This window comes from Scleropages formosus, chromosome 21, assembly GCF_900964775.1.
Source record: "Scleropages formosus chromosome 21, fSclFor1.1, whole genome shotgun sequence".
NCBI classification, from domain to species: Eukaryota; Metazoa; Chordata; class Actinopteri; order Osteoglossiformes; family Osteoglossidae; genus Scleropages; species Scleropages formosus.
The window spans coordinates 23880210-23899171 of record NC_041826.1 but is presented as its reverse complement, the minus strand read 5'-3'; the positions used below and the strand labels follow the sequence as shown (position 1 = coordinate 23899171).

Below are 18962 nucleotides of genomic sequence, written 5' to 3'. Positions count from 1 at the left end.
CCAACCCCCAGAACTACTGGAGAGGGAAGATGAGGATTAATTAACAGCAGTATTTTATTACCCCCCACTAACTGAAACATCAGGCTTGATGGCTGGATTTGTCTGACCAATGAACAAGTAGTTTTTTTGAAATACAAATATGTATTGTGATATGTTTGTAATGTTTATGCGGACTTTATAATGTAAAAGAAATAGGAAGTCTTGCCTATTTCTAGGTCTATTCTCTGTGTTCTTCATAGCAAATTAATTTAGCTAAATTAAGACAACTGGACGGTGAAGATGACTGTTAATGAGTGTCCTTTAGGCTTTAGAACAACATTTCTTTTTAAAGAAGAACAGAAGCTAAAAACACAATGCAAACATTTCCAAAAAAAAATGTTTATTTTTAAAAAATTCTTCATTACCTAAATGTGTCTGCATGTGCTGAAAATATGCTGCAGAGCACCTGGAAAATGTACGGGAGTTACTAACTGAAGCAGCGGGCTATTTATTGCATAAACAACATTATTTAAAGCAAAGTACAGTATAAATCATTACGTAACGTGACGCCAGGTCCTCTGCATCCTGCTCATCTCCAAAAAAGCAGCACGAACAATAAATATGAACACATGTACGCTATTCATAATTTACCCTGAAAATTCCAAAATTTTAAACCCGAATACTTTGAAGGAGACCTCACCGAAACATCACACCTACAAACACATGTCAATGTTAGAAATACTGTGGATGACTGCAGTGATATACATACACGTTCAGACATATTTCACTTGTCTAACAATTGGACAAGGAATCTGCCATAAGAGGGTTCTTGGGCGCTCTGGTTCCGGGTCGGTCCCATTGTACGTGATACAGCGTACATATAAAATTTTCTATTAAAACCGGTTCTTGTACAATATGTGGGGGGGACGTTTATTGCATGGCTTTCACATGCAACAGTTACACTAAACAGGGACTTGATTAATAAAGGATATTATTAGTGGAATTAATAATGGATAAAGTTGCACAGCCCAGGGCTCAGGACCGCGGCACAACAGGTGGACCTTCATTTCCCGGCGCTGCGAAATGGCACGACCTCGTGGCGAGATTGACAGGTTCGAAATTCCACTTTGCCTCGAAAACATTCACTCCTTTCTGGTTCGCTGAACGAGTCAGAAGTCATTTCTAATCTACGTTCGTACGTGAGCTTGAAAGAATAACAAAAGTACCGCGTGAAAATGAAGATATGATGAAAGAGATACTGGACGTGTTGGCCGGTCCTTGACTTGGCGTGAACCTCATCGCCACGGGACACGTGTGCGGAAACCTTGTCCCACCGCAGAGGGAAAAGGGGAACCGAACTCTGGGGATGCGGGCCAAGGCCGAGCGACAACGGCGCTCACAGCTCTCGGTTGCGTCGCGGGATGATGATCTTGCGATACGTTCGTCTCTCCGAGATGTTGCGCTTCACCTTGACCACAGGGGCCGAAGCCAATTCCAGGTTCAGGGAGGGACTCGAGTGGGACTTCTTGAGGCCTGCGCCATCCTCCTCGTCCTCCTCGCCGGTCTCCACACACACTTGGCTGTCAAAGATGTCCAGCTGTGCCGTGCTCACAGGCGCTCCGCCCCCCCCGGCGAGTCCCTTCCACTTCTCCAGCATGTGTCTGTAAATCTCATAGCGGCTCTTCTGCGCGAGGACGAGAGGGCGGCAGCGAGAGAGGAAATTAATTTCGAGATCCATTTCAACTGACCAGACTTTATAGAACCTCAGGATACCAGCATTTGCCCAAATGTAAAAGCAAACATTTTTTGACATTCTTTAAAAATTGCAACAACAACAACAATAACAACAACAACAACGTTGGGTCACTGTAACATACAGAGACAAAGGCAACAAAATAGCGTAATACTGGAAAGAGCTGCAAAGAAGCAGTAAACTCATTGCTGACATCCTCCGTACATAAAGTGAAATATGAGTAAGTTAAGAATAATTGAACTAACAAAGAAGCAAACAAGGAAATAAATAAACAACCTATTGATACAGGTATTGCGCTGATGGCCATTATATCAACTAAATCCGAGATCTGTCAATGTGAGATGTACGTCGCTTTGGAGAAAAGCGTCGGCTAAATGAATAAATGTAAATGTAAATGCAAATCCATTATAATAATCAAAGTGCTCAGTTGGGAGGTGCAGCCCGCGTACACTGGGTGTCGACCGGGACCAGCTGGAAGGCCCCTCCACACACACACACACACACACACACACACACACACACACACACACACAGGTATACAACAGTGCACCAGAGTAAAGAGGTGATGCTCAGGGTCCGACCTCATGCTGCAGGTACTCCTCCCTCAGCCTGTGCTCCTCGAGCTCACGGGCTTTGGCTTTACGTCCTTCGGGCGCTTTCTCCAGCAGCTCAGCCAGGTCTTGGGAGAAGGACTCCAGCATGTGGCTGTGAGACTCCAGCTGTTTGTCCTGCAGGCGAGGGGATGATAGGAAACGGGAGCGCAGTCAGAAGCGACGCACACAAGAATGGCACTGCAGACATTAGTAGCGCAAACCGGCCTCGCTTAAGATAAGGGGAATAAAACGGGGAAATATTTTTTCTAAGTTAAAATGATACAGAATCCATATTGGGAACAGGGTGAAGTCATGAAAAGGGTTAGAGCAAAACACACTGAATAGAAATTGAAAGGAGACTCTGTGTGGTGGGGGGGAGTGGAGGTGGTAATTTCATGGACTGATTTCAGTCATATTTTCTAAATTAATTACTGCTCTACCCGAGACTTTTGCAGCAACTACCCAGAGTGTAAGTAGAGGTACATTTCTGTTACTCCTCCGGTGTGAGAGGTGAGACACACAGTCCTCCACTACACTGTAAACCCTCCCTTGTTTCATTCTCTTGTGGAAGTCCGAACAAATTTTAATTTCACCTAACCTATTCCGTGAATAAACTGAGGCACTGAGCGAAATTATTAATGAGTTTGATTAACTGTGACGAAGCGAACGCACTTACAAACAAGTCCGAGTTACAAACCCACTTCTGGTCCCAGCTCAGTTTGTAAGCTGAGGTACAGCGGTGCACCACTTAATTTATTTATTGCAATGACTCTTTTCTGAGAGAGCTTCCTGTGGGCGGAGGGGGGGGCACGGTACCATGGAGAGCGTGGACTGCGTTGCTGGCAGGATGGGCCTGCTGAACTTCCTCTGAGAGCCCACAGCGGCAGGGAACGGCGGAGACGAGTAGAGCGCCGCCACCAGGTTGATGCGACAGATCCAGGAGCTCATCTGCTCTGCGGTCCTGAGAGCCAAAGCAGATGTGAACTAAACGCATGTAACATGTGCTGAAGAAAACAAACACACACGCCGCACTTACGAAGCCTGGAAGAGGAAGACCCTCCAGTCGGCAGTCTGGAGCCGGAACACGTGCGGTTTCTTGGTGTAGTCGCCCGCCTTCTCTGCCAGGGCGTGGTGCACGCTGACCACCTCCTCCGAGCACTGCCACTCCATCCTGTACTCGTCCTGCCAGCAGGAGGCGCAGTTCGGGGACAAGCGGCCACCACACACACACACACACACACACACACACACACACACACACACACAAGGGGGTAAGAAGACAGAGATCAGAGGTAGAGCCACCATGGAGCTGGTGCTTCAGCATTAACTGTAACCCTTTATTATAACGGTGTCAGTACTCAGGTGTGTAAGATAAAGGAATTTTATGGGAATAATATTGTTTTTAAAAAAAATCCCAAAATGGAATAAAATAAGACAGTTTTGGCAACATTTCCAAAAATCCTGGAAAGAAATTAGAATTAAATTCAGGTTTCCCTGCTCTCTCCTGAAAACCTGAAGCTGAATGATGACAGAAATGACGCCATGCTGCACATGCTGCATTTACGACACTTCCCCGTGCATTTATAGTAAAAAATTTCTATGTTCTTATTAAAAGCTTTATGCAAAAAAATCACTTGAAATATTGCAGTGATTTTTTTAAATAATTTCTCTTCCACTGTACAGTTTTTTCCCTGATTAATTAATGACTTTTTTAACATTAATTTTGAAAGTTCTCATCAAAGCCAATACTGAGATGCATGCGGGTGTGAGTTCATTCCAGTATCCATTCACACATGGTCACACAGAGCTCAACTGTACTGTGTTTTTACCACACAGAGTCTATGGCTTTAATGATGCGGCTCAAGAGCTCAGCTGCTGCAGAGAGACTCCCACCTTCTGCAGGTAGAGCACCATCCCTTTGAGAACGGCATAGAAGGTCTTCCAGCTTCTTTTACCCCAAGGAGCTAAAATATGGAGAATATGGAAAATATGAATTACTTGACTGCTCCTCTCTTGGATTTCAACAAGCAGCCTTCACACCCCATCAAGCCAGCGTGAGATGAGCCTGTAAAGCAGAGTCCTCCTGAAGCCCACGGCCGCAGAACCTGAGCTCCTGTGGTCACTGTTTTAAGCTTGAGCGTCGAACTGATCTGCATTCAGATTTGCCCAAACCCTTTCATCGTCGCCACAGATGATGCCACAGAAAGCACCAGCTGCACATCGACTGGTGCAGCGCACCTAAAATACACACACTTGCTGATGTGTTCAATGCTGTTAGGGAAGGTAGAGAATATGAGAGATGAAGAAGATACGTGTGACACACAGAAGCAGTGTGGCACTAGTAACGATGCCCACTTACATGTTGCATTTCACTGAAATGCACACTATGTTTTATATATACATACATATATAGGCTGCAGTGACCATTTAGAGGAGCAAAGCTGTGGAGGGAAAGTCGCCGGTGCCACGTTACACACTGGACAGCATCGGTGTCGCACTCACTGCGTTTGCCGTCCACGTCGGCGTGTGCCTTGCGTGTCAGGAAGCCCTGCTTGAACACCGTGGCCCTCTTGTCGTGGGGAACGTCCTGGAAGGGGTTGCTCTTTGAGCGCGGCGCAACCTCGGCCTTCTCCTCCCCCGGCAGCACCAGGGAGCTCTTGAGTTCCTCTTTGTCGCTGCGGCGGAGACACGGACGGGTTGGACGGGCGGCACGCAAGGGCCACACAAGGACAACGGTCATGTGTGCGGAAACGAGCTGAAACTGGGCTAGTGGAGCAATTAAAACATGAATGATAGGCTGCAAGTCCATCGTTCCCCAAACAGCTGCAGTAAAAGCAGACACAGACACACACACACACACACACACACACACACACACGTGACGAGGAGCGCTGAGAAAAGACAAAGAGAAAGGCTACTTTGCGCACTTGAAGCAGATCACTTACATGGCCCACTCCAGGGGTTCGTTTTTAATACTGTTATAGAGATTCTGGAAGACAAAACAGGAAGTGTAAAACATGGTTATGCACAGACAGTAAAAGTGCATGTATGGGTTACTCCACAACAATACTCACAGCGGTGCCTCTATTGACCGCTGTTTACATTCGTTCATTTACTCGATGCTCCTCTCCAAAGCAACTCACAATTATTTGTACAGCTGGGTCATTTTACTGCAGCAGTGCAGGGTAAGTACTTTGCTCAACAGTACTACAGCTGGAGATGGGTTTTGAACCTGTGACCTTTGGGTCCAAAGGCAGGAGCTCTGACCACTACATCAAGCACCTGTAACAGCCCAAATAGTCAAGGCACCCTTGTATCAATAACCTTTTGGCAATTGTAGCATGTGACTTCTGAGTTGTGAACTAAACGAGTTATGAACAGATTTGTGCTGCCAGTTGTGTTTATAACTTGAGGAGCCGGTGCGTTTGCCTCAGGTAACAATCTTTACAATGAAAAAAGAACAATATGGGATGGCAAAGAGAAACTGCGCTGTCCTCACATCCATGTAGAAGTTTGGTGTAACAGAAGAGGAGACTTTCTGTGGCAAAGTCTACATTACCTTCAGCATGTCCTTACAGAAGTTCTCTCCTTCATTCATGCCGTCCAAGTTGGACACAAAGCTGGACACAGTCATGGCTTTCCCCACATTCTGGGAACCGAGACAAAGACACACACACACACACACGTTTCACATGTTCCAATAGCATCACTGGTTCACAATGATTTAAAATGGCTTTTTTCTCTCAGGGCTCAGAGGGGGAGAGAGGAGTGCTGAGTAGCCCTTAAGTTTCCTGGGTCACTGCATTACTCCTCATCCTGACTTTTGTGTTTCGTTGCATTTTAGCAAATGCTCTATTCAGTAGCTGAATACATTTACATTTACACTTACATTTATTCATTTAGCAGACGCTTTTGTCCAAAGCGACGTACATCTCAGCAAAAGTACAATTTATGCATTACATTGAGAGAAGGAGACATAGCTGCAGACATGAAAGTCTCAAGCAAACCTACTTTGTTCCCTACCACTTGCTGCACCGAGAATGTTGCAAACACTGATTTCTGAGTAACTAAAGGTCCGAGAGCACTGGAAGGAAGTGAGTGGCTTATAGCTGCACCTCTGTAGTGCCGCAGACCTTGAGTAACCAGTTCACTCACCTGGCCATGGAGGTCAGTGTTCAAGAGCATCACAGCACAGGTAAGTGTCAGAACAGCACCTGAGGTCATGAAGAACACGGTACGTGAATAAGTGTCATGCACGTTGTGCAGGAACACACACACACACACACACACACACACACACACACACACATTTCCAGAACCGCTTGTCCCATATGGGGTCACGGGGAACCGGAGCCTACCCGGTAACACAGGGCGTAAGGCCGGAGGGGGAGGGGACACACCCAGGACGGGACACCAGTCCGTCGCAAGGCACCCCAAGTGGGACTTGAACCCCAGACCCACCAGACAGCAGGACTGTGGTCCAACCCACTGCACCACTGCGCCCCCGCCTGAATAGAACACGTTTGATTTAATAAAGACTGAAATACGCTTTTGAAATAAAACAACTTCAGTACTTTGCTTATAATGCTGAACACCATCGGTACCTAAAGACAAAGGACTGTCCAACTGGTTTCCTACCTGCTGAAGTTTAAATAACTTTAAAAAACGTTTCCACTCAACACATGACAATATTAGTGCTTTCTCTTGATTTGTTCTCTCTTACCTGATTTCTATTATCACCCATCTATTACCTTTTACATTTTACCTACTATCTATTGTCTACTGTCTAGTGTCTACTGTCCATTGTCCTCATTAAGAAGGTAGCAGGTAGTTCACGACACCATGAGAGGAGAAGCTGTCAGGGTTGCACTGATGGAACCGGTGTGCAAAGTGCTCCAGAACCCGCTCCCTCTCCTGCGTCTCGCCGATGAGCACCACCACCTTCAGGAAGGACCTGGTGTGCGGGACAGGGGCACAACAGCGACAGCCACGTGTTTATACTTTACTTCAATGTTCTGGTATCGCACTCGAGTCGTAAAAGACAGTAAACCTGGGTGCTGGAATAGTGTAAGTCCATGACATTTACATGAAAATTGTATCGTTTAAAGAAGGTGCTGCGGAAAAAATGAATCAAGGGCTGGGCAATGTGGTTAAACACTTTTATAAATAACTGTGTATTTCACAGTAACCATGTCAGACAGTAAACACACTGCTGACAAACACAAATGTCATCAACTGGCTAAAGTTCAAGGGGAACAGCAGTCTGAAAATGTTCGTCCTTCGACGATTCCTGTTCATTTTGCACCTCTAACATGATGATGAACCGCAATGAAATATCCTGCTTCAGAAGTGCCACCTCTCAGAGAAATAAGCAAGAAAATCAGGGGAGAGAATCCCTTTTTGTTTTGTCAAGTAAATTTATTAAAATTAGTTTAATTAAATGCATTTTAAAAATAATTTAAGATAAATTTGTATTAGTCATTGATTTTATCAATATTCATTTCAGTGACACTTTTCTCCAAAGTGACTCATACCATTAAGGTACTTAGAATTATCTACCCATTTATAGAATGGGAGAATTTTACTGAAGATGAGTACCTTGCTCCAGGGTACTATAGCTAGGGGGTGGGAATCAAACCTGCAACCTTTGGGTCCAAAGACAGCAGCTCAAACCACTATGCTTCTAGCTCTCCCCAGAGCTAGTTTTATTTTAAAATAAAATGTATCAGAAAGCCAAATTACAACTACAATTACAGTAGCAACTGGCTTGGAAAGCAGTGCGTTCAGTAGAGCTCTTTGACAAAGTGGAACATCCATTGTCAAAAGGCTCAAATGCGACTCTCCAAAAGCCTATAAAACAACGTATAAAACAAGGAACGCAGTCACATTTAAAAGCGTCAAAATATCACAAAAACACTACCCTGGCACAAAATCAATGCACAAAAATAAAAAAGTTAACTTTGACTAGAGGATATGAACCTGTTTGGACGCCACTGTAACGGTTCGACTTTAACTCCTCTGCTGTAACTCAATCCCTTTACGCAATCACTCCTTCTGTACAGGTGCAAAAAAGACTTTTAATAACTTCACGATATACTTTGATATTGACACAGCGTTGTTACGAAATCATCAGCTACATCCTCACTGTTTCTGCTTTTAATACATGGAGCCATATCACGTCTATTGGCGCCGCTGTTTTCTTATGTACTTTTTGAAACTCCTGTATCCGTAGGTGCTTCATGATCTATTTTTTTAGTGGTTTTGAGCGTTTTTAAAAACAGCACACGTAGCCATGGCTACTGCGGTACACTCACCTCAGGCTTTGGTCGAGATTCTGTCCAGAGAAGTCAAAGAACTTGAGATACTCCTCTCCCACTGCTCGGCTGAAGTCATTGCTGACAAAAAGAAAGAAGAGACCTGTTACCAAGGATGAGACGTCCAAGTGCTGACCTCAATCTTGAGGACAATTTAGAAAAACTGTGGTCTGATCCAGGGCCCGACGTGAATCCTTTGCGCTAATTCTGTAACGGTCAAAAGTGAGACGAAGGAGTGAGACGATTGACATTTATTCATTCATTCTTATTTTGAACTGACGTGTGTTGGTGCGTCTTGTCGGTTGGTCTAGAACACAGGACAACAGCATCACACTGAATGTTAATGTCAGCGAGGACCCACAATCCAGCACCGCTGCGAGAAGCTCTCGTCTTACTCTTTGTCCATGTGCTTGACCACATCGGTGCGTCTCACGTCATCCAGCCGATAGAGTCTCTCAGCCAGCCTGCGCGCCCCCTCCCTGTCCACCAACCCTCCATTTGCTTGAGTGGCACTGGACTCTGTGGGCTCCCCCTGATTCTCCGCCTGTCGCATGTCTTCTGTCTGCACCGTCTCGTTCACTTGTCCTGCTGTCTCTGGCCCGTCCTGCTGTCCCCAGGAGGAGCCTTCTGCATGCTCCACTTGGCACATCTGCTGAAGCTCTTCGGGTTGGCTTGGCTCTTCTAACGGTTCTCTTGGCTCCGACTGACATTTCGGATGGGCCTGCTGAGACGTTTCTGCCAGCTGTGCCGTCGGCTCGGGCATCTCCTCTCGTGGGCCACACTGCTCGCCGTGCTCAGGCAGTTCTGCGTGCGAGGGCTCGTCCTCGTGTTCTGGCTGCTCTCGCCTCATCAGCTCTGTGCCGTCTGCTGCCTGCTGCTGCTCGGCTCCTTCCTCTGACAGCGGCTCCTCCGCTCGTCCTTTCGGCTCCAAGCGTCTCACCTGCTCCTTTAAGTCTAACTCTTCAGGTTGCGCAAAGTCAGCACTCTGATCCGGCCAATTTGTGAGCTCAGTCGCCTCTACGTTTTCATTTTCTTCTCCCACTGTTGACGCTGTCTGTTGATCCCTAGCAAAAGAAACAACGTTCAAAAATACACACAGGAATCACATAGAGAGTAATAAAACGTGTACCAGAGTACACCTGTCCCGCATATAAGAGGGCTCATTTGCTCTGTAAAATCACCCCATTCCATGTATTCCCATCAGGAGGGGGTGGAAATCATTGTCTTTTCTCATAGAGAAAGAACGAATTAGTTCATTAGACAGCGCTGGTGTCTCACAGTGCCTGAGCTGTGCGCTTGGACATGGGTTCGATCCAGTTCAGTCTGTGGGAGAAACTGGTATCCTTTACGTGCTTCAGTTCCCTCCCACGGTCGAAAGACGTGTGTTTCAGGTAAACCACTCACTATAAACTGGCCACTGCGTGTGTGTATGTACGTATACAGGTGTGCTTATGTTACATTACTGTGATGTATAAATGGGTGAATGACTGTATGCAGTTCGGTGCAGTGTATCTAGCACTGTAAATCAACTTGGATAAAGATTTAGATAAACAATACATGTAATAAATCTAATTCTATGTGTTAACGCTATATTTTCATTCATCCATTCATTATGAGTAACTCCTTGTTCAATGCAGAGTCCCTGTAGTCTTGAACCTACCCTGAAAACATAGGGTGTGAGGCAAGGTACAAACTGGACATATATATTTTGATCATTTGCATTTACATTTATTTATTTAGCAGATGCTTCTCTCCAAAGCGACTTAAAATGAACTCTATGTAGTGTTATCAACCCACACACCATATTCACTGCGGTGACTTACACTGCTAGATACACTACTTATACTGGGTCACTCATCCATACATCAGTGGAACACACATACTCCCTCAGTGTCACTCACACGCTATGGGGGAATCTGAACAGCATGTCTTTGGACTGTGGGAGGAAACCAGAGCACCTGGAGGACACCCACTCAGACATGGGGCGAACATGCAAACTACACGCAGACTGAGCGGGGATTGAACCCATGTCCTCTCATACCACCCAGGCGCTGTGAGACAGCAGGCTACTCGTGATCATTTGGATCACAAAAGTTGATGACATAAAAACTAAAGTTTTGTGCTGTATGGTGTTACTGTGCTGTGACTAGATCTTCATCTGAAATCAAGACTAAGGCTTTATTTACCCTAGTGTAAGGGTATTCATGTTATTGAAGCTGCTTTTATTTTGGTAAAATGCGATACTGTTGTACTGAATAATAAGGTTGTTGCATGAAAAAGGTGTATATTTTCAAAGGATGCTTGTTGAGGGAGTGTGTCTCTTTGTGGACATCAATATAATATAATATAATATCATATAACATAATATAATATAACTGCAGTGGGAGACAGCTCAAAGCGAGGATGGAACAACCCAGAAGGTGATCTGTTTGTTAGAGAAAATGTTTTAAAAGCAGCAAATGCTGTAAGGGTCAAACATGTGGAACTGCGAACACACACGTTTGACTGACCTTTGCTCCTGGCTCTGAGCGCTATCATCAGAGTGCTTTTCTTCACGCTGTTCATCACCTTCTTCCTCATCTGTCTCAGGTGGACTTGCCACATTCTCGCTCTCCTCCCATTTCTCCCCCTCTTGCTCCACAGTAAAACTGCCTCTACGTTGCGATGACGTTTCCACTGGAGCGGTAGCATCGCCTCCATTCCCTGTTTGGACAGAGTCGCTCTCGTCCACAGCAGCCTCTGAGTCCACCACACATGCTGACATCTGCAGTCCATTCCAGAGGGTCCACTCAGTGGGCTCTGGAATGTCCAAGGTTCGAAACTGAAATTGTGATCCATCGCTCACAATGTTTTCACTGCAATCTGCTTTGTGGTCCACGGTCTCCCCCTGTGCGTCCCCGTTTGCGGTCCAACGCAAGGCTTCTTGACACCTCTCGGAGTCATGCAGGGAGGTCTCGCCCTCTGCTGATCAACAGACATGACACAGGTGAGCTTAACTGCCAGGTAATCTGGATTCTGATTCACAGAAGATGGTGCGACTACAGCAGTGGGGAGACTTCAGCAAAGCTGCTATTGTCCACAAAATAAAGGTAATGATGCAGTATATTATTAAAACAAAACACAATGAATTATACATTTTGAAATCAATCATTCATTAGTGTTGGTCAAAAGCTTTAACCCGATTTCGCCTCACGCTCAAATAAAAACCACCATTAGTGAAAATCCAAATAATAAACAGGGAAACTACAATAATGAACTGAAAATTATAAACTTCCTTGTTCATATGAGTCTTTGCAAGCCAATTGTTAATATAAGAGGTCTCTTTTTGTTGCAGATGGAGCCTTGAGCCATTTTCAATGTTCATCACATCAGTCAGTAGCTACGGTACGTTTGTAAAGGTTAAACTCGGAGGCTTTACCCTCGGTTTCCTCCTGCAGCCTCGGCGTAGAGATCTCCTCTTCCTGGATCTGTGTGTCAGACTCCTCCCTGTCGGAGCTCGAGAGCTCATATTCCTGCAGTCAAGAACATCATATTGCAGCTCAGTGAACAGCCAGTGACGCTTGCCTGCGTGTTCTTCTCAGAAACACCTTCAACCTACATCAGTTCATCTCGCTGTCTCTCATAAGCACACACACACATTCGGAAACACTCGGAAGTTACAGCATTAAGTCATGATGATGTACATGCTGATATGACAATAATAATGCTAATAAAAGTGCCTGATATAACAGGATAATATGGTAATACCGCCAATGTATTTATACTTTCATTCCAGCCAACATTACTTTCTGTTCAAAGTCATTTTCTTTGTGTGCAGTTTACTACTTCAATGCACACGAGCTTTACAGAATAAATTCACGATAAGCATATTAAACCAGTTAACAGTGATCATTGGCTTTTTCGTGGCACTTGTTTTTATGCTAGAAAATACATTTAAGAAAGTTATAAAAGATGAAAATAAGCTGCTTGTATAAGTACTCTGTCCCTGCGCTATGGAAGCGCCAGGTTTGCACGGTTGAAAATGAACTGCCCTAATAAGGGCACAACTGCCTTACATTATCTGCATAAAAACCCATCGCTAAAGGTTCATTAGTCAAGTTTCAATGTGATGAAAAGGTGTGAAAATGAAAACTGAAAACATTTCTGACATGCTCATCTCCCACACAGAGTAAGTCCCACACCAGAGTGTGAGTCTTTACAAGACGGGCTCCTGGTGTGGCCAATAGATTCAGATTCCCTGTGAAGAAAGACGTGAAGAGTTGGGCAAGATGTTGAAGCTGTTGTTTGTTGCTGTTAAAGACGGAGAGATGTGTTCGCTTCAAGTGAAGAGACAGCATTGAGTTCATGTTTGTTTGTTTGCCTTGAACAGTTTTCTGATTTAAGTTAGGTCCATATGTAGTTCCTGAATAAAAACTACTGGAAATCCAGCCATGATCCCCCCTTGCCTGGTCACTCCTCAAAGCCAACATACCTCGGCATGTTACAGCATTGTACAGAGAATAAAGTAAATAATCAAACTAATAATTAGGAAAATGGCACAAAATATTCAAGTTTTCAAGGATATCCAGGTGGACACTGTTAAAAGGGAGGTACATTATACCACCCAGATACTGTCTAGAAAAGAATAACCCTTAAAACTCAGTGGGTAAAAACAAGAAGGAGAACTATAAGAGAAACTGCAGCTGACAACTGAAAATTTTGAAGGACCAATCAACATATCAAGAGCTATGCCTAACACTGGCCTGGATTGCAGGGAGGCACAAAAGCCATTAGTCAAAAAGAGCACTTTAAAGTACATCTGGAGTTTGCCAATGGCGGCAGTGAGCCGACTGCAATGTGGGAAAAGGCTTTGGAGTCATGAGGCCCAAACAGAGCTTTATAGTCAAAATTCATAAGGCAGGTGTGGTGCAGACCTAACACTGCTCATGCTTCAGAAAACACCTTCCCAACAATGAGCTGTGGTGGTGGGAGCGTCATGCTGTGGGGTTGATTCTCATCTTCCTAAAATAGAATGGATGGATTTGACCGATCTTGACTGGGTCTCTGTAAGACCTGTTCCTTTTTGTTCTTGAGCCATTCTAGTGTTGCACTGGCCTTGTGCTTGAAATCACAGTCTTTCTAAAAGGTGAAATTTTGGGTCACACATCAGTTTTTAACAGAATGTACAGGTTCTCTTACAATATTTTACTGTATTTTAATGCATCCATTCTTCCTTCTGTTTTCTATTGTTTATGGTCTTCCTTTAGAATAAGTGCTGTACTCAAAGGTGCTACAGCAGGATTGGGACACAAACCAGGAAACTTCCGGTCTTAAGTCAACAGTTACAAACTGCCGTGCTTCATATGGCTCGACCGAAATTCCAAACTGGATCTGGACACAAACGCCGAGCAGCAGCGCACTGAAGTACCACGCAAAGAATTGTTCCATTCTAGCCCAAAAAGCTACAGGTTTGTAAAAATTTGTAATACGTATTTGTGTGTGTGTGTGTGTGTGTGTGCGTGTGTGTGTGTGTGCGTGTGTGTTTCCTCATGTAATGTACACACACACACACACATGTATATGGCACAAATTAAGTTTCACTTTAATTTAAGTAACATAAAGACTGTCTAGATTAGTAGATAATTTGCAATAGATTATTAGATCCTTTGAGGCTCAGGAACACACACCTGTGAAGAGTCACTCCTCTGGTCCAGGCTGGAAGTTTCATGTCCTGCATCTCCTTCCCTCTGATTGAGACCAACAGACAAGGGATTGTCTGTCCACTCCAGGTCCGGGCTGTCCTCCTCACTGGAGTTCAGACTGTCGGGCATCTCGGACTGGAGTCTTTCCAAGGGGTCGGCCGGTTCGGGGCACAGCTCCGTACCAGTGGAGAAGGAGACAGTGGGAAGAGCGAGGGAGTCTGTCTCAATGTAGTCCCCACTGTCCAGAGGCTCCAGCGCTCCCAGCTCCCCCTTTTTCTCATCATCCTCTCCCGGAAGCTGTGGCTCTATCGCTGTTGACTCACCCATGTAGGCCCACACACCAGGGGGCAGCTGAGCGCCTGACCCCCAGAGAGCGGGTTCCAGCGGACAGGTCTGCTCCTCCTCCATGTCGTCCTCTTTCACCGAGTCCACCGGCAAACGCAAGAGCAGAGGAAACTGGGCGCGAGGCTGACTTTCAGACTTCCTCCTTCTCAGCGGCAAAGCGTTCCATCTTGGGTCTCACTGCTGGTTCACTTGCCATGGTCTCGCCAAGTCCAGCAAATCACACGGAGCTCCGATCAACATTCTCTCCTGGAGCACGACTAAGCTGATGGAGAAAGTCGAGACCAACGTGTCAGCGACACACCAACTTCCACTTGTGACTTCCTACTCTGAGGACCACACCTTCCCCCGACACACAAAGTGCATTTCCCCCGACTCAGCGTATGGCTGAATTTCACACCGAGCGATCAAAATAATTATCAGAACATAATGAAGTCCAAAAATTCAGTCAAAGTCCGAAACCGGTTCAGCTGTTAACACCTGTGATTCTCAAGAGGGAGAGCAAATAAATCAGGTGTCAGTTCAGCGGTATTTCTCCCAATGACCTCCTGCACTCAGCAACGCCACGTGTTTAGCAGCAAAGTGGCAAAAAGTGTGACCTTCAGCAAACCCAGAGGATAAGGAACACACGCTTTACTGCTCGGAAGCCTCAACGACACCTTGCTGAACAAGACGCAAGAAGCAAAGAGGGGAAAAAAAGTGCTAAAGCTCCTTTTTTCTCGCTTTTTCCAGAAAATGAGCTCGGAGAAAAATCCTCGAGTTCAAGGTTTCCTGGGAATTTTGGAACGACAATGAAACACTCACTGCTGTTAGCGCCTCGCTGAAATCTTATGAATCTTAGAGGCGATCGGTCCTTCCGCTCGTTCGGTCTGCGGCCGCCTCGGCGGATGTGCTTCGCAGTGAATTCTGCTGAAACGTTAAGGCACTCGTGCACTTCCTGCCCACAGACAGAAGGCATCCAGAGCGCAGAGTGAAGCTCGATGCAAACATGAGGCCACGCAGCAAAAGAGCGTTTGCGTCTCGTTTTTACGCTAGCACTTCCACGGACAACCGTTGTTGGAGAGTTGAGCATCAGCATCAGCATCAGCTATTAGCATTTTAGCATATTAGCATATTAGCATCAGCTACTCCTTCAAACCTTGTTTGCCGTGAACGCAAAAGTTCGGCCTCGTATTCCGAAAACCGTGTTCACTTACTGGATGTGATGCTTCTCAGCTTGAAAGTACCAGAGTACCAGAGTACGGCACTGAGTAGTGAAATACAGCAAATGCCTCAGTGAACAAGTTACAGTGTTTAGCCTTGGAAGGCGACAGGCCACCGATACAGAATTACAGTACAGGAGAAACATGTACAAGTAGAAGGAGAACTGAAATTATGAATCGACCATAAACAGGCTAATGGTCACTGAGTCCAGTTCAGTGGGCGGGGGGGGGGAGGGGTCCAGTCATAAGATTGACCGCTCATTCCAATGTATCACTTGCATCATTTTGGTATGATACGAACTATTTGGGTAATACATTCATACAATGCTGTAACAAAATAATTGAAAAAGACAATGAAGCGGACACCTGTAAAGTCTGTGTTTTGTCATATGGCTTTTATAACACTTCTTGTCAAATCTGCATTTCTAATAATATATTTGCTGTTTTATCTGTAAGTAAATCACTTTAAAAGTGTTTTTTAATGAGTTCTGCTCAACTTTGACGATTTTTTTCTTGAAAATTCTGGAAAACAGTGATGAAAACAAGAGCGTGGCGCGCTGGGCCGCCCGGTCAATCCCGTACTCGGTGACCCGAGACCCGGTCGTGCGCGGATGAGCTGTCATACACGTGACATCAAATGCGTTCCTCAGTAAATGAATCTCTTTCCAGTCCCTCGGCTGTACTGTTCTTTGCGTTTCGCGCACGCCACGCCACGCCACGCCACACCACGCCACGTTTCCTGTTTCCTGTTTCCTGTCTGAGCGGAACAGCCCTCCTACAAAACGCAGAGCAGGTTCACCACAAGCCGAGCTCCTTTCTGGAACTTCGACAAGCCCAGGCAGGAATCTGATTGGTCAAATCAAACACCGTACCGATAGTCTGCATTGCACATCTTGCAGACCTCTTAGAGGTGCACGCACACACACACACACACACACACACACACACACACACACACACACACACACACACACACGAGTAGGCGTTCCGCTCGACTCGAAAATGACACAGAGCTCAACATTAATCTTTAACCCTCTCAAACCAGAAACTTTACGGTTCTTAAACGACATGAGTGACAACAAGGAAACTTCATGTGGTGCTTTTTCTTGTCAGCTTTCGCCGGTCTAGTTAACAGGCCACGGTGCACCTGAAGGTCAGGAGGTGACACAGGAGAGATTCTGTGCATCGACTTGCACGGGACTTTTCAGCGCATTTTACCTAATGGCATGTAAGCGCTCGGTATCGTTACCTTTTCCCTCCAAATTTTCCTTTCGGCAGAAGACGAGACCAGAGGTGTCCTTCAAACGTGTGGCTTCCAAGATGCAGACAGAGAGACAGGCAGACAAAAGACACACACACACACACACACACACAGTGTGGGAAAGCATCAGACAGTCGGTGAACTCACACGTACATTAGTCTTCGCCAGTCGACTTGTAGTCAAACCTGCAGAGCACTTATGAGCCGAAATGCCGACACGCGAGTCCAGATCTTCCCAGGGATTCAGCAAGAGAGCTGCACCTTTCAAAGAGGAGCCCGAGCACCACGCGCCCACGACCAGCAGCCCACAAGCGGAGCCGCGCAAAGAGCACATGGACGCAGGGGCCGAGCTGGAGCCAGAGAGGAGCGAACGGCGCTTCTCGGGCCCTTTCTGGAGCTCGGCCCCATCGGACCAGTCCGACGAGCTGCATTCCCACCTGCGCACATGCGCACCTGCAGCGCTGCACCTGCAGCGCACCGCTGGACCTTCCCGCGTCACGTGCGTCCGTGCTCTCGTCCGTGAGCTGGCGACGGGTCCCCCCAGGGCGCAACGAAAGCTGGGGGGGCAGGAGCAGAGTGGCGACGCCCTTTGTGATTCGCTCGCAGGCTAATGACACCGGGGCCGTGAGGGACGGGAGCCGGGCCGCACGGCAGGGAGAGCAGCGCTCGTTTCACTATGGTTTTGTTTTGCCAAAGCATGGTCACTTTTCCCGATACCACTGTTTCTGGCAACGCCCATTGGCAGAATAAATCAAATAAATGAGCTAAAGTATTTTTCCACTTGTTGGTTTGTTTGATGCGTTTGTGTGTATCTGTGTGGTGTATCTACACCGCTACAAGCAAAGGAGATTTACCTCTGGAATTAATAAAGTTTCATTCATTCATTCATTCATTCATTCATTCCATGCTGTACATAGAAGGATAGGAAATACACAAAAGTGATTGTGAGAGATGGTGTGATGCCAGTTCATGAAGCACAGACAAACGTCGGCCTATAAGTTTCGAAGGAAGCAGTTTGATAACAGACCCCACAGGAAACGATGGCTTCAAATAATTGTTTATTGAATATCTAAAAAAAGAAAAAATATAAAGCCACAGGCATTCTGTCCTTTGTTTTTTTTTCCTTAGTGAAAACCTCATTTCTCCTGCAGCTTCCTCAATACTCTGCTGACTCACATGTGATCTGCCCATCAGACAGGTTCCGCAGAGCACCATATGGCCACCAGATGTCACTGTGATGTAGGGTTAAAAAAACTCATCTTTCTCCAAATCAACAGTCTCCATTGTTTTGCTGTCTCAACAGCCCCCTTCATTCCACAACTAGAGCTAACACTGCATACACCGATAGAGTGGGGGTCGAGCAACCTGAGCAACCCTCTGTGCCGTAACAGCTGCCCATTGCGCAACATAAATGGCAGCAAGGCATCATGGGAGAGCCAGAGCTTCTGCCACTAGACAACTTCTATAGTGACCTGGGGGCACGAGGCCTCTGAAAAGTGAAACATGACCTCCTGTTCAAACATTAATTTAATGCAGCTTATGGTGATTTAAACAAGGAATGATGTTTCATGAGACAAGTTACACCTTTGTTGACCTTTGTTGACTCAGGTGCCTGAATAAACAGCACCTCTGTGTTTCCAGCCAGGTAAAGTTGACAGGTCAGGTACGGACAGAGCGGCAGCTGCTTCTACATCAGGTCAGGCACCGGGAGAGGGTGGGAGTTTAAAACCACCGTGAGACCGAAATCCCTCAACGCAGCGGTTAATGATTAAATTGCGTCCGAGTGCCGGGTGAGTCACAAAGCAAAGAATTACAGGAGGGCGACATGGACGGTACAC

General features: G+C 46.0%; 1 protein-coding gene across 4 annotated transcripts; it reads right to left on the bottom strand.

Annotated features, from left to right (window-relative positions):
* Positions 1-397: 397 nt before the first annotated feature.
* Positions 398-17296, bottom strand: LOC108920168 (PH and SEC7 domain-containing protein 1-like). 4 transcript variants are annotated; one of them, XM_018728718.2, is made up of 16 exons: positions 17279-17296; positions 14306-14927; positions 12058-12151; positions 11150-11603; positions 9035-9703; positions 8640-8720; positions 7167-7279; positions 6481-6539; positions 5885-5974; positions 5271-5314; positions 4828-5000; positions 4219-4289; positions 3362-3507; positions 3142-3286; positions 2314-2460; positions 398-1663 (listed from the first exon to the last, which is right to left on the bottom strand). In XM_018728718.2, the coding sequence occupies exons 2-16, from the start codon at positions 14726-14728 to the stop codon at positions 1376-1378; spliced, it is 2997 nt and encodes a 998-aa protein (XP_018584234.1). In that variant the 5' UTR covers positions 14729-14927; positions 17279-17296; the 3' UTR covers positions 398-1375. The 4 variants fall into 4 exon arrangements, with proteins under 4 accessions (XP_018584234.1, XP_018584233.1, XP_018584232.1 ...); XM_018728717.2 differs by having other exon boundaries at positions 17273-17290; XM_018728716.2 differs by lacking the exon at positions 17279-17296 and adding an exon at positions 15467-15576.
* Positions 17297-18962: the final 1666 nt, after the last annotated feature.

Bases quoted from the DNA above. Each gene is read 5' to 3' on its own strand.
- LOC108920168 (XM_018728718.2), bottom strand. From the start codon at position 14,728: ATGGAGGAGGAGCAGACCTGTCCGCTGGAACCCGCTCTCTGGGGGTCA. The intron at 4,290-4,827 runs GTGAGTGCGACA...TCCATATTTTAG, and splicing joins CGACGTGGACGGCAAACGCA to CTCCTTGGGGTAAAAGAAGC. The intron at 2,461-3,141 runs GTACCGTGCCCC...CCTCGCCTGCAG, and splicing joins CGCAGTCCACGCTCTCCATG to GACAAACAGCTGGAGTCTCA.